Source organism: Aphelocoma coerulescens, chromosome 28 (genome assembly GCF_041296385.1).
Source record: "Aphelocoma coerulescens isolate FSJ_1873_10779 chromosome 28, UR_Acoe_1.0, whole genome shotgun sequence".
Lineage (NCBI taxonomy): Eukaryota > Metazoa > Chordata > Aves > Passeriformes > Corvidae > Aphelocoma > Aphelocoma coerulescens.
In genome coordinates, this window is record NC_091041.1 from 3,984,427 (window position 1) to 4,004,327 (window position 19,901).

Consider the following 19,901-nt stretch of genomic DNA (forward strand, 5'->3'; position numbering starts at 1 on the left):
CCGCTGATTGGCTGCGGCGCGCGGGGGCGGGGCCGGGGCCGGGCTGCCTGAGGGGCCGCGGTTCGGGTCCCGGAGTCGGGATCGGGGGTTCGGGGGTTCGGGTCCCGGAGTCGGGTTCGGGATCGGGTTCGGGATTGGGTTCGGGGGTTCGGGTCCCGGAGTCGGGATCGGGGGTTCGGGGGTTCGGGTCCCGGAGTCGGGTTCGGGATCGGGTTCGGGATTGGGTTCGGGGGTTCGGGTCCCGGAGTCGGGATCGGGGGTTCGGGGGTTCGGGTCCCGGAGTCGGGTTCGGGATCGGGTTCGGGATTGGGTTCGGGGGTTCGGGTCCCGGAGTCGGGTTCGGGTTCGGGTTCGGGTTCGGGTTCGGGATCGGGGGTTCGGGTCCCGGGTCCCGGAGTTGTGTTTGGGATCGGGTCCGGGTCCAGGTCCCGGAGTCGGGATCGGGTCCCGGTCCCGGTCCCGGGTTCGGGTTCGGGGGTGTTGTCGTGCTCCGCCGGTACCGCCCGGAAACGGCCCCGGGGAGCGGCACGGAGGGAGGGGAGTGGGGGCTGCCGGTGCCCGCCGCAGCGTTCTCCGAGTACCGGCCGGGCCGTTCGGTCGCTGCCGGAGCCGCCTCGGGACCGCAGCTGTGAGGCCGCGCGGCTCCGGCCCCGCAGAGCCCCGCAAGGAAATAAATCCCCCGAGAGCGGCGGCCCGGGCAGCGCGGGGCCGGTCCCGCCGGGTCCCTCGGGCCACCGGCCGGGACAGGCGGGTGTAAAGGCCCAGGGACGGTCCCCAGCTCCTCCAGACCGCGGGGACACGCCGAGGACCACACAGGTCACAGGAAAAGCCGTGCTCACAACCCCAGCCTTCTTCATGGATCACAAAGCTTGAATCTCCAAGGAAAAAAAAATCCAGGGGACCTCAATGAGCCCTCCCTTGATAAAAAGTCACCACATCTCATTTAGAGTTCATAGAAGAGGGAAAGAAGGGTTGGAGCCCAGGGGTGGTCTGTGCCTCACAAGAACTGGGGTGTAGACACTATCTCATCGTTCCTTGCTGTGGCCGTGCCTCAAGAACCCCAGAAATGTACTTGTGGAAGCTGCCTGATGGTCTTTTCAACTCTATTTAACTGATGATGACCACATGCTTCCAGAGACAATCCTCCAGCACAACGAAGGAACCCATCTCCAGGGATTCCTGCAGCAAATGGCCCTGCCAGGCTCTCCTCCACCTTCTCAGGGACCCCCCCATTCCCTCAAGGACTCCTGGCTGAGCCACCAGGGCAGCCCTTCCCTTGGGGTGTGCAGTGACAGGGTGCACAGGGACATTTGCCACCAGATCTCACCATTTGATGCCGTGGGTCATCATCCAGCTCATGCCAGTGCCTGTGCCCAGCTCTGCCTCTGGCTGTGCCCACAGAGGCCTCGTGCTCGGTCTCTGCGAGCAGCCTCTCCACCCTGGCTGTTGGTTCCGTGCTGGGTTTTGCTCACACTTCCGAGCTCAGGAAGCAAAGTGTTATCAAGTGCTTCTGAAGTGGTGGTGGCCCTCGAGCTGAGAACCAGAGCACTTGACCAGCCCTTTGTTCCCTTGCTGGGAGCTGTTTGGCTCTTCTTAAAGGACTAACAGTTTGCAGATGCTGTTTGTTCAATAAAAAAAGAGTAACCTCATCTCCAGCTTCAGAAAAACTGCAAAATCTGCTGCTTTCTGCCTTGCTCCCAGCAGTGCATCCGGGTGTTCTGTCACCACAAAAACAGAAAGGTGGGGAGTTTGAGTCAAGGCCTGAGGTTTGGCTCAAGGCCTGGGGCTTTGGGTTAAGGTCTGGGGAGAGCTCCACTTGTTATTGAGGGTCTGTCTTGGAGCCCTGTCCCTGCTGGCTTCTGCTGCTCCATTTAATGCTTGCAGTGACAACTTCCAGGCTGAGTCTCTTCGAGCAGCTGCACTTCCCCGAGGGAGCAGTGAAACACCTGTCAGGAGACACCTCCACTGCCCGGGACACTGATTTCTGTCCTCAGAATGACCAGGCACACATCCTGCAGCCCTGCCAGGCTCTGAAGGCAGCACATCGCCCATCCCTGGCGCTGAAGCCATCATCCTAAATCAGAGATTTTAGTGCCTGACGTCCAGTATTCCGAGATTTTCAAAAGCATTAAAAAAAGCCCAAAGGGCAGTGGAATACCGAGTGGTTCAGGCTCTCCAGGTGTTTGCAAGTGATTAGTCAGGACACTCCCACAGCAGCCCTGGTACAATTGCTGCTCTGTGGACAGAGACAACAAATCCCAGATGGGTGAAGTGGCTTTGGCTGGATTTGGGGTTGATCTGCCTGCAAAACCAGGGTGTCCTTACATCCTGCCCTCCTTCCTCTCCTCCACCTGTGCCTGGTAAGCAGTTCTGCTTCTTGGAAAAACTTGGCAGCCCTGAGACAAATGACAAATTCTTTTTGTTTGGTGCAGCTCAGCCCTGGGGTGTTTAGCCACAACAGATTGTAGACAGGAAAAAAGTTCACGTGGATTAAAAAAGCAGTGCTGATAGGAAAACAATTGCATCGGTATTAGTAAAGGACTGACCCCTGCCTGGGAGGTTTGTGTGGGGCTGTGTCCTGCCGTGGGTGCAGGGTGGGCTCGATGCCAAGGAGGGCACAGACAAGCTCGGACTATAAAAAACTCAGGGTTCCCGGTCGTCTGAGGCTGCTGAGAGACAGAACAGCTCCAAGGCTTAACAAAACAGCTGTGAATGAGGCTTTAGAGAAGCATCAGTTCTCACCGGGGCTAGATGGAGCTCTGCTACTCGCAAACACCGCACCCGTGTAGGCTTTCAGATGAGTGTTTATACTTCTGAACTCTGCTGGTGTCTCAGGATCTACCGTGGCTGTCAGCTGCCCAACACAGCTTCCAGTGGCCTTTTCCAGGTTTTCTGAGGCAGTAAGGACAGGTGATAGCATGGCTGGGTCAAGGTGAGCATCATGGCTATGTAGTTCCCTTCTCCTCCTGTTCTCCTCCCAGCCTGCCTCCTTCCACTTCAAGTTGTCACAACCCACAAATCTAATTTATTTACAATCAAAATACTTACCATATCACCGTCTCTGTGGGGCTCACAAAAATGGGTGCAGTATCTACAGATGTAAATTCAGTCCAGGCTTGGGCTTGCACACTCGGGATGAGTCCTGCAAGTCAGATAACGCCCAGGCTGTCATCCCATGTGCTGAAATCCCAGCTGGCACTGCAGGATACGGGCAGGGAGATGTGGTTTGACAGCAGTTCAAGTAGGCACGCCGAGGGTTTGCAGTTTTGCAGCCTTTGCTCCGGCACAGCTGCCCAAATAAACCACTCCTGGGATAGCAAACCCTTTCAGGATGTCAGCGTTCCAAAAAGGCCAAGCACCGAGAGGACAGGAATGCCTTTTCCCTCGCCTGCTCTGCTGAGTGGTGACAGCCAGAGGTACAGCCCAGGGGACAGCAAAGCCACACAAAGCCTCTGCTGCCGAGGGACGCAACGGCTGCTGGCTGGCAGGTGGTGCAGTGTCCCCCTGACCTGCTGCTTCCCCACAGCTCCTTGGCTTCCATGGGATCCATCCTGCAGCTGGTGAAGCTCCTGCATTTGAAATATATGCTGAGGGCAAGTGTTTCTTGCTGGCGTCAGTAATTAATAGCAGATGCTTGATGAGGGATGTGTGGAGGCCAGCCGTGCCTGGATTTGGGTCCCCGTGCCCCTGTGTTGGGGCAGGGTCCCCATGTCCTCATGGCTCAGGGCATCCCACGAGCCCCTCATTCACCTGGCTGGGCAGCTTGACCCCCTCCAGCCTTGGGCCTGTCCCCAGCAGCCCTTGGCCAGGCACACAGGTGTGTTTGTTTACCTGTGCACATGTCCTGCACACTCACCCCTGCAAACAACCCCCCCTCCCTCCCTGCCTGGGGGCTGTGGGTGTGTAACCCCGAGGGAGGGAGCTAAATGAGGGAGCGCTGATGAGGAACTCATTAATTCTGGTGCCTGTCAGCCTCACAGGATGATGATAAAACTCTGCATCCTTCTGGAGCAGCGGGAGGCAGTGGCAGGACTGGGAGGGAGCAGCCTGGCCATCCCACACCCCTCCTTGCAGCCCCGTGTCCTGACATGGAGCTTGCATCCAGTCCCCCTCTTCCCCTGGATCACCCAGGGGGAGAGGGGAGCGTTGTGGGGTGGATAAAGGTGGGATTGTGCAGGTACCGTGTCCGCCACAGCTGCAACCCTGTGGCAGCAGAGTTTGGAGGGGTGTGTGGGCTTGGATGGCACCTGAAATGGGGATGATGCCCTCCTTTCCAGCCCTGTGCACACATAGGTACTTTGGCATGGCCAGTGTGACCGTGTGCCTGCGTGTGCCACTGCATAGGGTGGCACCTTCACAGGGCACCAGCCTGTGCTGCTCTGCCTGGACACTGAGAGAGGCTCTGGTGGTGCCTGGCAGCATTCCTAATGAATTCAGTGCTGCCCTTCACATCAAACAGCCACAGGAGGAGGCATTTTTCGTCCCCATCTTTATTCAATGTGCCAAACACGCCACTCCTGGGCCTGACACTCACAAACATGTTGTTCACAGCTGCAGCTTCAAAAGGACCAGGGGAGAAGGAGGGGGGAGATTGTGTGGGAGGCACGGAGCGTGCTGGGGCTGCCTGTGGTCACCATGTCCCATCAGGGAGGAGCTGAGACCCCCTGCACACCACTCCAGCTCTGCTCCCCTGGGCTCCTGCGGGCTGTTAGGACCTGGCTGTCCCCAGCCACCCTGCAAGGCCATGAGAGATGCCTCGGACAAGGTCTGGGGCTGGTGGCCGAGGAGAGGGGCAGGAGGTGGATGGAGGGCAAGGGTGTTCTGTCCTACTCAGAGCTGCCTCTGCCCCCTCCTGTTCTTCCCTGCTCCACTCTCAGCCCAGCCCCATCCATCTTGCAGGACTGAAACCCAATTACAGTGCCAGGGAGGGGGTGGTGCAGCGGCAGAGATGTCCATTAGCCTCGGGGATGGAGATGGAGCGATAGGAGCTCTAATGGCCTCACCAGGACTCTGATGACAGCCTGGCTGCCCCAGCTGCACCGGCCCCTGCCTGCACTGGGGTGACACCAGAGCAGTTCAGCCCTGGTTTGCAGCCCGTGACAGGGATCCCAAGGCAGATTTGGAGCCATGTGCGTGCACACGTGTGCACGTGTGCCTTGTGTGTGCTTGCACGACTTAAAGCCACTCCAACACCCACAGGAGCTGCCCCAGGGGCGGCCCAGCGATCTGACTGTAAAGCAGCCCAGAGCTGCTCCCTCGTCACCCTCGCTTGTCCCACTGGAAGAAGGATATTTGACGGTGGAGCCTGCTGTGCTCTGAAGTTTAATTAACCCCGTCTCCCTCCAGAACAGGCTTCCCTTCCTCTGCTCAAATGCCACAAATGATCCTTTGCAGATGCTAATCTGCAAAAGAAAAAAAAAAAAAGATTCCACATTTAATTGCAGAACATAAAGATATTACGGGGTCATTAAAACACCATGAATATGGAAATGAAATCCACAGGCATCGGTGTGGATAATGCCAGGGAAAAGGGAGCTGCAGGTGAAGCTGAAAGGTGGGAAGGTGGAAAGGTCAGCTGCATCTGGATACATCATTAATCCCCTGATCCAGGCAATCTCCAAGGGCTGGGGTGGGTGTCTCGGGGGTCTCGGTTGTGCTGGATTCACCCCGCAGCAGGGGGAGGGTGGTGCTGCCCCGGGTAGAGGCCAAGTGTTGAGGGTTGGCCCTTGCTGTGGGTTCTGGGGATCGGCCTCTGCCTGCAGCTGCAGGAGCTCCCAAAGGTGCCTCGAGTCCCCACCAAACCTGGTCTGCGACTTGGACCCCAGGACCTGACAGCCCAGGGAGGGATGCTGAGATGGTTTTGCTTTTCAGGGACTCCTTCCCACCCCGGGGCAGCTGTGGAGCCAGGCTCAGCCCCCTGTGTGTCTCATTACTGGGTTGATCCCAATGCTCTGTCTCCCCTCCGCCCCGGCTCCCTCCTGCTGCTCACGCTGCCGGCTTGACACTGACATGAGCTGCTAAGTGGAAAAAATTAATAGGGGCCTCTCTAATTGGAGCTGAGATGCCAGAAAAGAGAGACACAGGCCAGGGTGGCTCTGACACCCGGCTTCAGACGGGTGACGGGTGTGGTGGTGTGGCAGGGCCCAGTGGGCAGAGTGGCAGGGGCCACAGCCACCTGGGTTTGGGGCTGTTGGCCATGCCCAGGATGCTGCTGTGCCTCTGTCCTTGCAGCCTTCGGCATGTCCCCAAGGAGCTCCAGCCCCTGGCATTCGGGTCCTGCCAGCTGCTGCTGCCTGATGGCAGGACATGGGTGAGGAGGTTGTGGTGCTGCTGGGACACCTCCGGATCCTTGGGCCCCTCCAGACCCCCTGCACAGAGCTGCGGTGCTGTTGTGCCGAGCTGCCAGAGCCCCCCTGCTCTCCCAGCCGCAGCTTTTGCCTCCAGGGAGAGCATGAGGAGGAGAAAAGCAGATTAGAGCTATCGCTGCATCTCCTCGCAGAGCTGAGAGCTAAATGTCAGATCACATCTGACACAGCACCGAAGGGGAGGACGAGGAGTCCTCGGGGCACATCTCGGGGGCACCTATGGGGGCACAGGCAGTGGGGCTGGCAGCTGGACGCCAGCTTTCCCCCGAGAGCAGAGTGGGGAGGCGGCTGGCTCGGGGTCCCGCTGCCTCGCCTGGCTGGCAGAATCCCAACCGCAGCCCCAGAAACTTTCCTCCTCCGGTTCCCATGGAAACGAGGAATTTTCTTCTCCCCAAAGTTGAGCTGCTTGCCTGCGCTCTCTGCCCAAGTCGAGCCCCTTTGCCAGAGCCCCACGGGACAATGGTTTGGTGGGAGCTGCTGGTTCGGCTGGCGCGGTACCTTCGGCTGTGCCTGCAGAGCCAGAGCCCGGCTGTGGAGCTGGGGCAGCACAGACTCCCTGCACGGAGTGTTCCTGTGCCAGACCAGGACGTCCTGATGGGTGGAGAGGGGCCGAGGAGGAGGATCGTCACCTGCTCAGCACACCCTGTCACCTCCACAGCTCAGCCAGAGAAAATGAGCAGCCTGCTGGGAAAATAGCCCAGCAAAGCAACCAGAGAGCCCTCGCCTCAGCCCCAGCAGGGTGAGCCCCTGGGACTGATGGCCACGCAGTGGGAGCCAGCCCCGCTTTGGGCTCCGGCTGGGAAGGACACTTGGGGAGTGATTTGAGACCATCCTTCGGCAATCAGGGTTTCAGTGCTCTGCTCACCTCTGGCAGGAAGAGGATGGCCTGATGCCTGCTCTGATAAAAGGAAAAGCTTTCCCCCCATCCGTCAGTCCTGTGGGCTGGCAGGAGCGGGCATATGGCACCAGCCCTGGGGCCACTGAAATCCTGAGGGCTGAGCTGCAGGAGCTTTTCCATGGGATAAATGTGGAGGAGTCAGATTTAGTCAACAATGACTAAAACTGAGCTTCAGTAAAAATTAACTCCAAAGAGGGGAATGTTCCAGGCGCTGCCATTTGCTGTCAGTAAAAATAAACCTGCAGGTTAAACACAGCCTTTTCCTCCTGGGTGCTCACGTGCCAGATCAAGGAGCTTCCTCCTGCTGAAACGGTTAAAAGCATAAAATCACCGAGGCCCTGCTCTGCCCTGCCCCGCTGAGCATCATCCCTGGGGCTGGGATGGGGTCCCCAGGGCCCCTCGCTACACAGGGCTGCATCAGGGCTGGGGTCACCTTGTTAGCACAGTGTTTGGAGTCCAGCGAGCACCCGCTCCACATCCAGGGCCTGGAGGGAGCTGGAAGCATCAGGTGGTTTTTAAGGCTCACTGGACACCTGGCAGGGCCCACCCCTGCACCAGCAGTGCCTCCCAACCACACAGCCCCCTCCCAGGGCCGGCTCCTTCCCTCCACCTGCCATTCCCACTGGGGTTTTAATTAGTGCTCCTCTGTATATTCAGCAAGCAGGAGCCCGGAATGGAAATGTACAGGTGTCCCCTTGATCCAGTTTCCATGGTTGCCGCATCGAGGTGGGGGCTACAGCTTTTTTTTTTTTTATTTAATAATTTTATTACAGTGACTTCAATCCATTGACGAAGAAGGGAAGGGGGGAGAATGTGGGGGAATAAAAAATGCTGGATGAAAAGGCCATGTTCCCGTGGCTGGGCTTGTTTGCTGTCATTCTTTTTCTCTTATTAGCAAGCGCTGTTTTCCAAGATGCTCAAAGTCCAAGAGCTCACTAATGAGATCCCAGCTCTGGCTGGGGTGGGGGAAACAGGCCAGGCAGCCGTGCTGGAGCCACACAAATGCCTGTGAGGCCACCCCAGAGGCTGAGGGAGAGGAGCAGGATGGTGCTGAGCAGGGTGGGCATCAGGGACATCACTGAGCTATGCTGACATGTCCTCATCCCTGTCCCTGTCTCCATGTCCCAGTTCCCATCCTCACTCCCCTGCCCCATCCAGCTTGCCTGTGGGATTGTCCCTGACATCTCTCACCACGACAGCAAAACTTCCCTGGCCCCAGCCCACGAAGGGACCCCGGCCATCCCCGAGCAGCTCTTGGGGACACTGGGTGGGTGGGTGCCCCACTGCCGGGCCCTATGCACGAGGAAAGCCCACGGAGTCCCGGGCAGGAGGTCCTACAGCCCTCCCAGGGAGCTGGGCTCGTGTTCAGGGACTCCCAGCACCACAATCTCTCTGCCCTGCCCCATCCTCACCCGGCGCGGTGGCACTCGGTGAGGGCGGCGGCTGCTGCGGGGCTCTGGGTGCCAGCATCAGAAACTCTCATCCTTTCACCAAATCAGTCTCAATCTTCTCTGGTGCGACCAGTGCAGTGTGTGAACGTGCCTATCTGTCACCGTCGGATTATTTAGCCCGGATCCCGCCTGTGAAAGCAGGCAAAATCTTCTCTGTTTACCCGGAGCTCAGGGTGGGTTTCAGCTTTTGTGCAACGGGCGTTAAAAATAACACAGAAACGGCACGGGCCCAGGAAAAAATCCTCTCTCCTTGCACTGCACTGTGCGGCTGGGCTTGCCAAGTAGGAAGAAATCCCCTCTCCTCCTCCTGGCAACGTCCCGCACCGTGGCAGGCAAACACACACGCCGAGCCACGGACCTATTAGTCACCAGTAAATGTTCTTTTCTCTCCCGATTTGTTTCCCTTTAAGCTTGATGTTTTCCTTTCCTGCTGCCCGGGCCTCGTTAGGCTGCAATTAAAGCCAGGAATCAAAGCGGCATGGTGCAATTAAAACTCGGGGCGGGACGCGGGATGCCCCGGGGAAGCCGGCAGCCGTCGCTGAGCTCTGCTCACGCACAGCCGCCTGTCCCCTGCGCGGCCCCGCGGAGTGGTGACAGTGCGAGGAGGCAGGACAGGCGCAGGCTGAGCCCAGCCGAGCTCTGCTGTAAAGATCTTCCTGTCGTTTACTGACAGCATCACCAGCTCTGGCACCTGGAGGATGAGCCGAGATGCATCCACTCTTGAAGGAAGATGAATTTTCCTGGCTGTGAGAATCGTAAACCCACAGAGCAGCTCGGAGGGGGGAAGAGACACAGCTCACGGTGCCTCTACACTGAGATTTAATCTCCTTCCTGCCAGGGGAAGGCTGTGCCCATCCCTGCAAAGGATCCTCCAGTCCCCACGGCCAGAGGGACGCGCTGACCGCTGCTCACTGCACCCCTCCCCGTGGCTTTCCCTGGGGACAGTCCTGAGGATGCGGCTCCCACACCTGGAACCTGGAGCCATCCTGCTGGCTCACGTCCCTGCGCCAGGGGACAACTCAGGGAACAGTCTGGCCATCGGCGACCCGCTCCTGGCCAGGCGCGAGTGGTGCTGGGGCCCCCATCCCGCTCGGGGCTGGATGGAGCCCGGGACACGGGCTCAGGGCACCACCTAAGCAGGAGCATTGTCTGTGCCCGGCGAGCCGTGACAGTGGCCGGTGAGCCAGCGGGCAGTGCCTGGGCACAGCACGGCAGGGCTGGGTGCTGCTGTGGAAAGGTCACACCCCCAGCGTGCTGAGCCCCTTGGCAGGGCAGGGCAGGAACAGCCGGCTCCACCAGCACGCAAGCCACTGCCACAGCAGCCGGCACAACCGAGCACCAGAGGTGGTGCCCATGTGGCAAGTGCTGGGGAGCAGGAGTTGCCCACGGAGCAGGGCTGAGCCCACCAGAGCGAGATCCCCTGCACTGATGATCTGTGCCAGAAACACCAGCACCCCATCGTAGCTCGTCTCCCCACTGCTGGGGCCTGGCCCAACAGCCGCCCCACGCAGAGGCACCCCCAGCTTTGAAAATAGATAGTAACAAGTGAGCGCGGGCAGCAGAAGTAGCAAAGCATATGGTAGGTGTTGGAGTTTATTCCTGTCGGTGAGTGTCAGCAGCGACAGACGGCTGGGGGTGGCGAAGCGAGAGATTTTGGTAGGCGCCCGTGCAACACCACCCCACGGACGCCACAGCTGCGGCGAGGGTGGGGACCCTGCCACCCCCTGCCGTGTGCCATCGGCGGGGTGCCCGGCGCTGCGATGCTCTCCCGGCGCCCGGGAGCGCAGCCCGGGGCTGTCTGAGCGCCCTCCCTGCGCCTCAGGGATGTTTGGTGCCAGCGGTGCCCGAGGCACCCCTAAACTCCCCACACTGGGAAAAACCACGACGCGTTTGGCCGCTTCCAGACAAGCCTGTGAGCCCCATCTGTGCCAGCTGAAGGTCACCTGCTTGATCTGCAGGAAGGTCTGGGAGGGTGAATGGCTGCTCTCTGCTCCCGGCTTTGCTGCTCCTCTGCAGCCATGGCTGGTCCCGGGGTCTGCCAGCACTGCCCGCTCAGCCCAGCCTGGCCCTGTGGCACCTGGGGGCTTCCACGGAATTGTCCCGGTGGCCAGACCCGCTCTCGCCACCCGACGCCTGTGCCGGGAGGTGGGGTGGGCAGGTAGCCAGCGGCAGTGGGAGGGAACAGATTGTCCGCAAAAAAGCGCGTCAGTTCCCACCCGGCAGCTCAGAGCAGGATCTCCAGCGGGTTTATACCTTGTTTGTCTGAGCCCTCTGGGAGGGTTTGAGGCTGTTTAAGGACTCTTTGCCAGAGTCCTTGCAGCGCCATGGTGATGCAGGGCTGGGAAAGGTGATCCCCACCCCGGCAGAGGCTGCCAGCAGGACTGTGGAGCTCCTGGCGCTCAGTGGCTTGGGCACAGCTGTGGCCTCGGTCACCTTGAGGATCCCATCCTGTCCAGACTGGCCAAGGGACAGCCCTGGCAAGCACTGGAGCCAGTACACATCCTCCCCTGGCACAGGTGAAACAAACACTCGCCAAGCAGCAGCTCACCTGTGGCTCTTGCCCCTGCTAATTGCAGTGTTCTCACTTCACACCGACTGCTTGATAAGATTAGCAATTACAGACACCTCATACGACAATTGGTCTGGGTCAGGAGCCGTATCAGGAGGGAAATTGGATGGAAGTGAAAATGGGAATTAATTATAACCTTGCAGTGGACAGGTTGGAGGGTTTGATTTTATGTTTTTATGTATTTCCCAGTGCAACTTCTGGCTCTGCCGCAGGTGTGAAGGGTGCCAAGGGCTTCACCGCAGCAAAGACGTGCTCACTGCTGTCCAGGCCATCACAGGGCTCGGACAGGGGATGTCACAAGTGTGGCCGCGGCATTGCTGGAGCTCCTTGCCCTTCCTGCTCTCCGCCTGGCAGCTGCCGTTGTTATCTCCATTGCCATGGCAATGCCAGCCCGGCTCCCACGGCGTGTCCGCCTGTGCCTCCGCCAGGCAGACGCGGTCCCACGCCGGGCTGGAGCCCCGCTCCCGCCACTGCCCACGCAGAAGAATGGCCACAGCACGGGCAGGGGGGTTAACCAACCCCAAAACTCTGTGGGGATGGAGATGGACACGTCCCCTCACCCAAGAGGTGAGGTCTGGGTGGGAAGCAGAAGGAGAAGGAGAGGTCTGCACCTGGAATATCTCCCAGGCCTGCCCCGCAGCGGGTACAGCCAAGTGCCCTCCACCACAGCAGGACACCTGTGCCCCACAGCCACCCTGGGCTCAGCCACAGCTCCCCTGTGCTGGTACCAGCCCATGGCCCCAAAGGCCATATCAACCAGCACCCGGCTGCACTGATATTAAAGTGTTTGCCAGCAGCTGCTGGTGTTTAACAAATCCTCCTGTCTGCTTATTTATGCCATTTCCCCCCTCCCACCTGGGCCTTCTTGATGCATCGGGAATTTTGCAAACATTTTAAAGGCAGCATTTCAAAGTCCACCAGGCAGCTAGTGAGGAGCAGGTCACTGGAAAGGGTGAGGAGAGGCAGGAAAGATCCTCCACCTTGCAAGGCAGCTGCTGCTCTCACCCTCACCCACCCTTGCATGTTCCCTGCACTCTCCCACTGCAGCTCCTCGTGTTCTGTACACCCACCCTGGCCCCAGCCTCGAGTCAAGGCTGGATCCAGGGGCTTGAATTAATGGGAAGTGGGAGTCCAAAGCAGCGCTTCCCATTTGCTGGTTGCCTTTTCCTGGCTATGGAGGCAAGACCTGGGCCCAGCTCCCTGTTGGATTGCCAGCCTCAAAGCAGGAGAGCAAAGTGCAAATGGAAAAGCAGAACAGAGGGAGCGTGTGCTGGGGCTGACAGCGCTGGGCAGCACCGCCGGCGCCAGGTACACCCTGGCAGCTGCTGCCACGGTGCTGCATTTCAGCCGAGTGCCATCGAGCCGACGAGGAGCTGGAGCTCATCTCTGCTCCTGGAGGGCTCCTGGGACCCCAGCCCGGGGGTTTCCGTGTCCCCTGGAGGAGCACAGACTGCTGGGTGCCGGGGGAGGAACGCCAGGGTGTCACTCTCCACTGGTGTGACTTTCTCGCCTGATGCGCCTGTGGGATTCAATTAAGTTCTGTTTTCCTCCCGGTAACAGTGGGAGTCTCTCCTCTCCCCTTTAAGGCAGACACGCTGCCATGGAAGACAAATGCTTGCAATAAAGCGCTGGAGCGCGGTGCCGAGGGAGGCCGACGCTCCCTGCAGCCGGCACTGCCCGGATCGCGGCCGCCGCTTCCCAGCGCCCTCCCCGCACCTCTGCACGCCCGGTCCGTACCCGCCGGCCCGGCTCAGGTGCCCAGAACCGGGTGGCCGAGTCGCCACGGGCACCCAGCTGGCTCCGGCGCAGGACCCGCAGGGCCACCCCCTTTCCCCGCGTGGAGCCCCCCCGCCACCGGCCGAGCGTTGCCAGGCAACGGGAAGATGCTTTTCTGACCGAAACGGTAAATCGGCAGCCGGAGTTGGGGGTGGGGGGAGGGAAAAGGCTGGGCTGGGGCTGCCCGCGGGAGCACGCGAGGCTCCCCCAGCCCCAACAGCACCCAAAAATCCAGAGAGGAGAAGCAGCCATTGCAGCCCTGCTCAGCCAAAACTGCCAAGGACCCCCGAGCGGTGCCAAGGACAGAAACCGGCACCGGGACCCCCAGCCTGGCTGGAGGGTGGGGCAGGGACAGGGTGTCCCCCAGCAGGGGCAGCCCCTCTGACCTCCTCACTGTGGAACCCTCCCGGGAGCCTTGGCCCTGCCGAACGCTCTGTGGATGAGATTGAACCCCTAATTTGCCCTTTCCCTCCCTCATCAGCCATCACGCCACGGCTAAATGAGCTCCAGGCAATTTTCTCAGAAGTTGAGTCCTTGCGCTGCGGGAACACAGGGCTAAAAATAGCCGAGGCCTGTGTGTGCCTCTCGTCCAGGTGAGCCTCACTCCCTCACTCTGGAGATCAGGGCTCCTCCACATCCAGCCACCTCCCCTGCTCCCCTGCACCCAAGTGTGCACCAGAGCTGCGGCAGCCTCGGGACCCCTGGAGAGAGGAATCCCTGTGCAGGGGAAACCTCTCAGGGCTCAGACACCACTTGGTGCGCACAGCCATGGGCAGAGCCACCCTTGGGCTCAGGATCTCACCTGGCTGCATCCCCTGCTCAGGATCTCACTGGGCATCCCCTGACCCGAGGGTCTGCGTTGTGGAGTGGGGATGTATCACCCTCCTCCCCACCAGCAGCTCCCATTTCAGGTGCTCCTCTCAGCATGACCAAGCCCTCCCAGGTCCAGTGAGGCAGACGCATTTCCTTCCCACGGTGACTCAATTACAAATTCAGAGTTAAATCTTCCCCCACAAGATGCCCTTCTCCACCCCTCTGCCTGCTTCCTGCGCTTTGAATGTTGAACACTTTCCAGGGATTTTTGTGTGCTTGGGCTGACCCCATCCACTCTGGTTCAGACTAACTTAATCAGCCTCATTTTGTTACTAACTGCTGCAGCTTTGGACCTCTAGAAAAAGCACGACTTAAATTATTAGCACCTACCAAGCTGCTTTCACCACCCCTGTGGGGGCCAGAGGTGAGAGAACAGATCTGTTCCCACCCAGCCTCTATAGCTACCAAAAATGACAAATTACCAGAATTGTGGAAATTAGAAAAATGGCATTTAGGTAACAGGCAAACACTCCTCTTTTCTTCAGCAGCATCTGGCTAGAAACAGATTTGGAAGTGGCAGGTGGGGAGAGAAGAAAGCAACCTGAGTGCTGACAGCTGGGCAGGGGGGGCTGGGAGTGGGGAGAGCAAACCCATCACCATTCTCTTCATCACCAGCAGTGCTGAGAACCAGCAGGGGTCAGGCTGGGGGAGCAGGTGAGGAGGAGGAAGGAGACCCACAGAGTGTGGGAGGGGCTCTCCCTCACCACAGCCCTGGCTGTGAGCAGGCAGTGCCCTGGCTCAGCACAGCCCTGGGTCTCCCCTGAAGCAGGAGCAGCCCCTTTCCCCGTGTACCCACCTCTCCCCAGGAGATTCACTCCCACCTCACCCCATGGCTGGTCGGCAGCACCAGGGAAAGAGCTTCAGAAGCACCTTGTGCCCCTGGGAGGCTGTTTGGAAAGCGGAGCAGCACCCAGAAGAGCAGCGCTGCCCTGTGTCTGGGCAGTGCTGAGGTTCCAGCTCTGCTCCCCCACACAGGGAGCTGTCAAGAATAATGCTGGGAAATATCTTGGGGAAATCAGAAGCCAGGGCCACACCTGCATCTGTTTTAGAAATGACTTTATTGCACTAGAAAGAGGAAATCATCTGTAAACAAACATTCCATTCAGGTATTAATATATTTTTCACTCAAAAAATACATCAGTAAATCCAGCCACAGAAATATCAAAGCAGGAACAATAGAAAATAGCTCCAGCAGCGGAGAGACCCATCCAAGCAACACCCCCGGCTCCCACACCACTGGCCCAGAGCAGAGCAGGGCTCACAGAAGCTCATCCTGGGGCTCACTGCATGGCCACACACCCGACTCCAGCGAGACAGACCTGGGACAGGCTGGGGTGGGGCAGGACAAGAGCCCCCAGGCCTCTGGCTCTCCCTCTAGGGTCAGCCTCAACCCAAGGAGGAGCCCGGGGTTCTGCTCTCTGCATCATCCTCCCCCAAACCCAAAGGCACACGGCTCTGCTGCGGGGGATGTGTCACCTCTCAAACCTCTCAGAGCACCAAAGTCTTTGTCCCAGCTCCCGTTCCCTCTCTTCTTGCAGCCTGTCCCGCCCACCCCAGCAGCACCCAGCTCTCCCCAGCCCCTGGCAGGCGCAGCACCCCGGGGAGCACAGGGTGCTGGTGGGGTGTGCAGGGACTGTCAGGCAGCAGCCAGCTGGGCAGGGTCCTCCTCCTGCCCCAGACCTCCTCAGGAGCAGGATGTTCACCCCACACCCAGGGATGTGGCACCTCTCCCTATCCCCCACTCTCCAGAGCCCCCATCTGCCCCCAGGACGAGCCTGGGCACTTGAGGGGCTGGGGACCATCCCTCGTGTTGGCTCCTGGGGGAGCGCAGGGAAGCCTCAGGTGGGAAACTCCCTGCGAAGGACGGACACGTCAGCTCCTTATGTCCTGCATGATTTGATTTCAACCACAAGCTCGACAAACAGCCACGATCACCCCAAATCCCCCTGACATGCAAACACGGCGCGATCAGAACGGTGCCTTGCGTACCTGAAACGTATTTACAGACAGAAGTAAAACGCTGCGAAAGATCAGCCTCGGATATAAATAGCCAACACTGAGATCTGCCATCTGCTGCAAAAGGACAAGGAAGGAACATCGACTGCCACCACAGAGGTTAACACAGAGGGGACACATTGTGTGCGTGTGTGTCCACGCGTGCTGCAGCAGGCGGGGACGGGAGCGCTGCAAATCCTGCTCCCTGCACAGAAACATGCAGAGCCCGGCACAATGGGTGACACCACACCAAACAACAACGCAGCATGTTTTATCCACCCGCAGAAATGCCCCGGCCGGCATCCTCCCCGCTCCCACTGTCCCCAGCCAGTCAGCCGGGATGACAGGGTGGGATGGGAAGGGTTGGGAGCACCTCGCTCCTTCCCCAAAGGGAAACTGGGAGCCAGGCGAGTCACTTCGGGTAGCCAGATCCCGCTGGGCACAGGAGCTTGGTGGCCCCACAGGACACATCTCTCCTGCCCAGTGGGTGCAGCCGCTTGAAAGATCCTGAGCCCTCAGGCAAGGGAGGGTGGAGGGTTGGGGAGCCTCAGCCTGCCCCCCTGCCCAGCCTCACCTGGGATGGCCCCAGCACTCAGGGAGGGCTACTCCAGTCACCTCAGCTTTTGTCAGGAAACACATCTGCTGGGACACTGCCTGGGGCCATCCATGTGCCCAGGGCAAGGGGTGCCAGCTCCCGGCATCTCCCTCCCGTGGGCAGGGGAAAGGCACAGGCAGCCTCCCGGATTGGGGCAAACCAAAGCCCCCGACGCTTTGTGAGCAGTTTCCCACTGGGGGTCAGCAGTGGGGGACAGTGCTGGGGTGGGCAGGGAGGGCACCCCAGGAGGCTGCAGGTGTCAGACCAAGCCAACTCGTGCACCTGTGCAGCCCTGCGGGGCTGGGAGGAGTCCAGGAAAGGCTCAAAAGCCACAAACCTGACTCATCCCCCAGGGTGACCGCCCTTGGCCCACTCGCGGGTCACCTCTGCAGTATTTGCAGTTTCCAAGACTAGAAACTTGTGTTTTAAATTAAAGCTCTCACCTGGCTGCAGGAGCTTCAGCTTTGAGAGGTGGCCGTGAGTGTGCCACAGAGATTTACCCACCTCCAGCCTGCTTGGTGGCAGCTGGAGACCACAGGCACAGGGAGGGAAGAATCCAACAGGTGCTTCCATCCTTCCTGGTGAGGAATGGGCTGGAGGCTCCCCACTTTCTGCTGGGCTCCAGGAGATGCAGCCCCGGGGCAGGAGCAGGGAGGGAGCAGGGGCAGAGAGGCTGTGGCTGCCAGCGGGTGCTGGCAGAGCCCCACAGCAGCGCCATTCCTGGGGACCCCCACGCTCTGCCACGACCCCAGCCCTCCTCAGGGGGCCCTTCCAAACCCTCCTCCAGCGGGGCTGGGGGATAGAGCCGGCCTCCCTGCCTCGCCCCGGCCCCACAGGTGGGAGGGCTCCCTCCGGGGCTGGTAGCAGGTACCTACAGGCAGGACAGGAGGGCGGTGAGTGGCAGCTCCTTCTCGCCCAGCAGCGTGTCCCGCTTAAGGCTGCTGCCCTTGTTGACCACCTTGAGCTTCAGGGACATCTTCCTGGCGTGGCCGGGGCCCAGCCCATCGAAGAAGAAGTCCTCGTTGAAGACGGGGTTGCGGCTGTTCTTGACAATGGTGCTGCGCTGCTTCTGCAGCTTCCCAGGGTTGAGGCACAGCGAGACGCAGCAGTTGATGCTGCGCAGGTCGACGAGGGCATCGTAGAGGTCCTCGGCGGAGACAAGGCGCACACGCAGCCGGGCGTTGGAGGGGTCGTACTCGGCAGCCAGGCGCAGGCTCCCGCCCCGGCTCAGCCGCAGGCTGTGCTCCCGGTCACGGCCCGGGGGCAGGTCCAGGGGCAGCAGGGCGGTGGGAGGCTGCGTCCCGGCCGGGGCGCTCCTGGCGCGGCGCTGGGCACTGGGGCTGGTGTCAGCCGAGCTGTCGTCGGTGGACAGCGAGCTGTTGCGGGCCACCGAGTGCTTCAGCTTGATGACCTTGGACTGGCTCTCCTGGCTGAAGAGCTTCAGCAGGGAGACGGAGCGGGAGAGCAGCGGGGAGCCGAAGGGTGAGGACTCGGCTGAGGAGCACGTGTCGCTCTCACCGCCGCTGAAGTAGCGGCCGGGGTGCATCAGGGCTGCGCCGAGGTCCGCGGGTGTCCGGCGGCCGCTCTCGCCGTTGAGCTTGGCTTTGCGCTGGGCGCTGGGCGAGGTGACGGGCGAGGGGCAGAGGCTGCTGTGCTCGCTGTGGAAGAGTGACTCTTTGCGCCGCGTGTGGGGGCTCTCCATCAGCGTGGCGAAGCCATAGGAGGTCTGCGCCTTGGGCACGTAGGGCAGCGACATGGCCGTCTGTGCCTGCGGGTCCACGTTGGTGCCGCAGCTCCCCTCGGTCCAGTCCTCAGCGGTCTCGATCTGGATGATGTGCCGCCCGGTGGTCCGGGTCCGGGTCCGGGACCGGCTGGACGGGCGGGGGCTGCGCGGGGGCTTGCGTCCGGCCAGGTCCTGTTCTGACACTGAGGCTCCCAGAGCGGCCGCTGCGGGGACCTCGGAGCCCTCAGCCTCGGCAGGTGCCGCGCTCAGCTTGGGCGGGATGAAAAAGTCGGGGATCTTGTCGGGGGTGAGGACGTTGCTGTAGCGGGACCCCCGCGAGGACTCCTCTGTCCCCGCGCCCCGGGACCCGCCGTTCTCCGCCACCCCGCGCAGCCGCTCCAGGAGCCACATGTTGATGACGGGTGCGGGGCTGGAAGAGACCCGAGGGGCAACGCTATCACCGGGGGCCGGGCACCTGCAGAGGCAGGACGAAGCCGGAAGCCCCGGGAGCGACCAGCGGCACCGAGAGACCCGGACCCGGCAGGCCGGGGGGACGGGACAAGGACGGGAGGGAAGTGGCCGCGCCGAGGAACAGGGGACCCGCCAGCCCGGGGAGGAAGCGCGAAGGAACCGGCCGCGCGGAGCGGGGGTCGGGGACCCAGGGGACGGGGACCCGGCGGCGCCGAGAGATGCGATGGGACGGGGCAGACGCGACGCGACGCGACGCCTGGACCGACGGACCGACCGACCGGCGCCGCCGCGAGCGGGACGCTGCCCGGAGCCGCCGCACCTGGAGCGGAGCCGCCGCCGCCACCGCAGCCCGGGCGGGGCGGGCGCGGACGCGCTTTTATACGGCGGCGGCGGCGGAGGCTCCGCTCCTCGTCCGCGCCGCCGCCGTAATCCTCCGAGTGAAGCGCCCCCACATTTCTGCGCGCCCCCATGGCTGGACCGGGACCGGGACAGGGACCCGGACCGAGCGGGACCAGGACCGGGACTGGGACCGTGAGGCCCCGGGGTGCTGATGCTCGGGAGGTGCGGGAACCCGACCCCGGGACACCCGGCCGTCTGCCCACGGAAGCGTCGGGTCGGGGATGGGGCCGGGAGTGGAACCGGGACGGCGGCAGCAGCCCCGTTCCACCTCCCCGCCCCCGGTGCCCCCAGTCCAGAGCTCGATCGTTCCCCGCTGGGAGCAGCCGCTCTCCACTCCCAGCTCTTGATCGCAAAGCACTGAATGAAGCCAGCAGCGGCTCGGGGCTGAGGGGTTGCCTCATTGAGTGGTTTAATATCGCACTGGAGGAGCTGGAGGGGGCAGTGCCACGTGCCACACACCCCCATGTCACACAACCGTCCAGTCCCTGGAGGGATGCGGTGGTGGCTGGGGACACCGGGGCGAAACGTCAGGGGGGTTCACGGAGCATCCCTGCAAGCCCCAGTGGTACAGGGGGTCGGGAGACTCAACCGAGTGATCGGGCCCAGCCCCGGTCCCGCGGGGACCTACGGCCTTGGGGACAGGGATGCATCGAGAGGGACAGTGGCACAAAAGGGTCAAGCGGCTGTTCCTTCCTGGCTGCTGCCCTGTGGATGCCGTCAGGCTGCCGGGAAGCACCATCATTCCTCAGCAGTGCAGGGCTGGGAACGATGGCCAGGAAGAAGAGC

General features: G+C 61.1%; 1 protein-coding gene across 1 annotated transcript; it reads right to left on the minus strand.

Moving 5' to 3' along the window:
- Positions 1 to 14,998: 14,998 nt before the first annotated feature.
- C2CD4C (C2 calcium dependent domain containing 4C) lies at positions 14,999 to 19,051 on the minus strand. Its single transcript, XM_068997008.1, has 2 exons — positions 19,036 to 19,051; positions 14,999 to 18,675 (listed from the first exon to the last, which is right to left on the minus strand). The coding sequence occupies exon 2, from the start codon at positions 18,654 to 18,656 to the stop codon at positions 17,394 to 17,396; it is 1,263 nt and encodes a 420-aa protein (XP_068853109.1). The 5' UTR covers positions 18,657 to 18,675; positions 19,036 to 19,051; the 3' UTR covers positions 14,999 to 17,393.
- Positions 19,052 to 19,901: the final 850 nt, after the last annotated feature.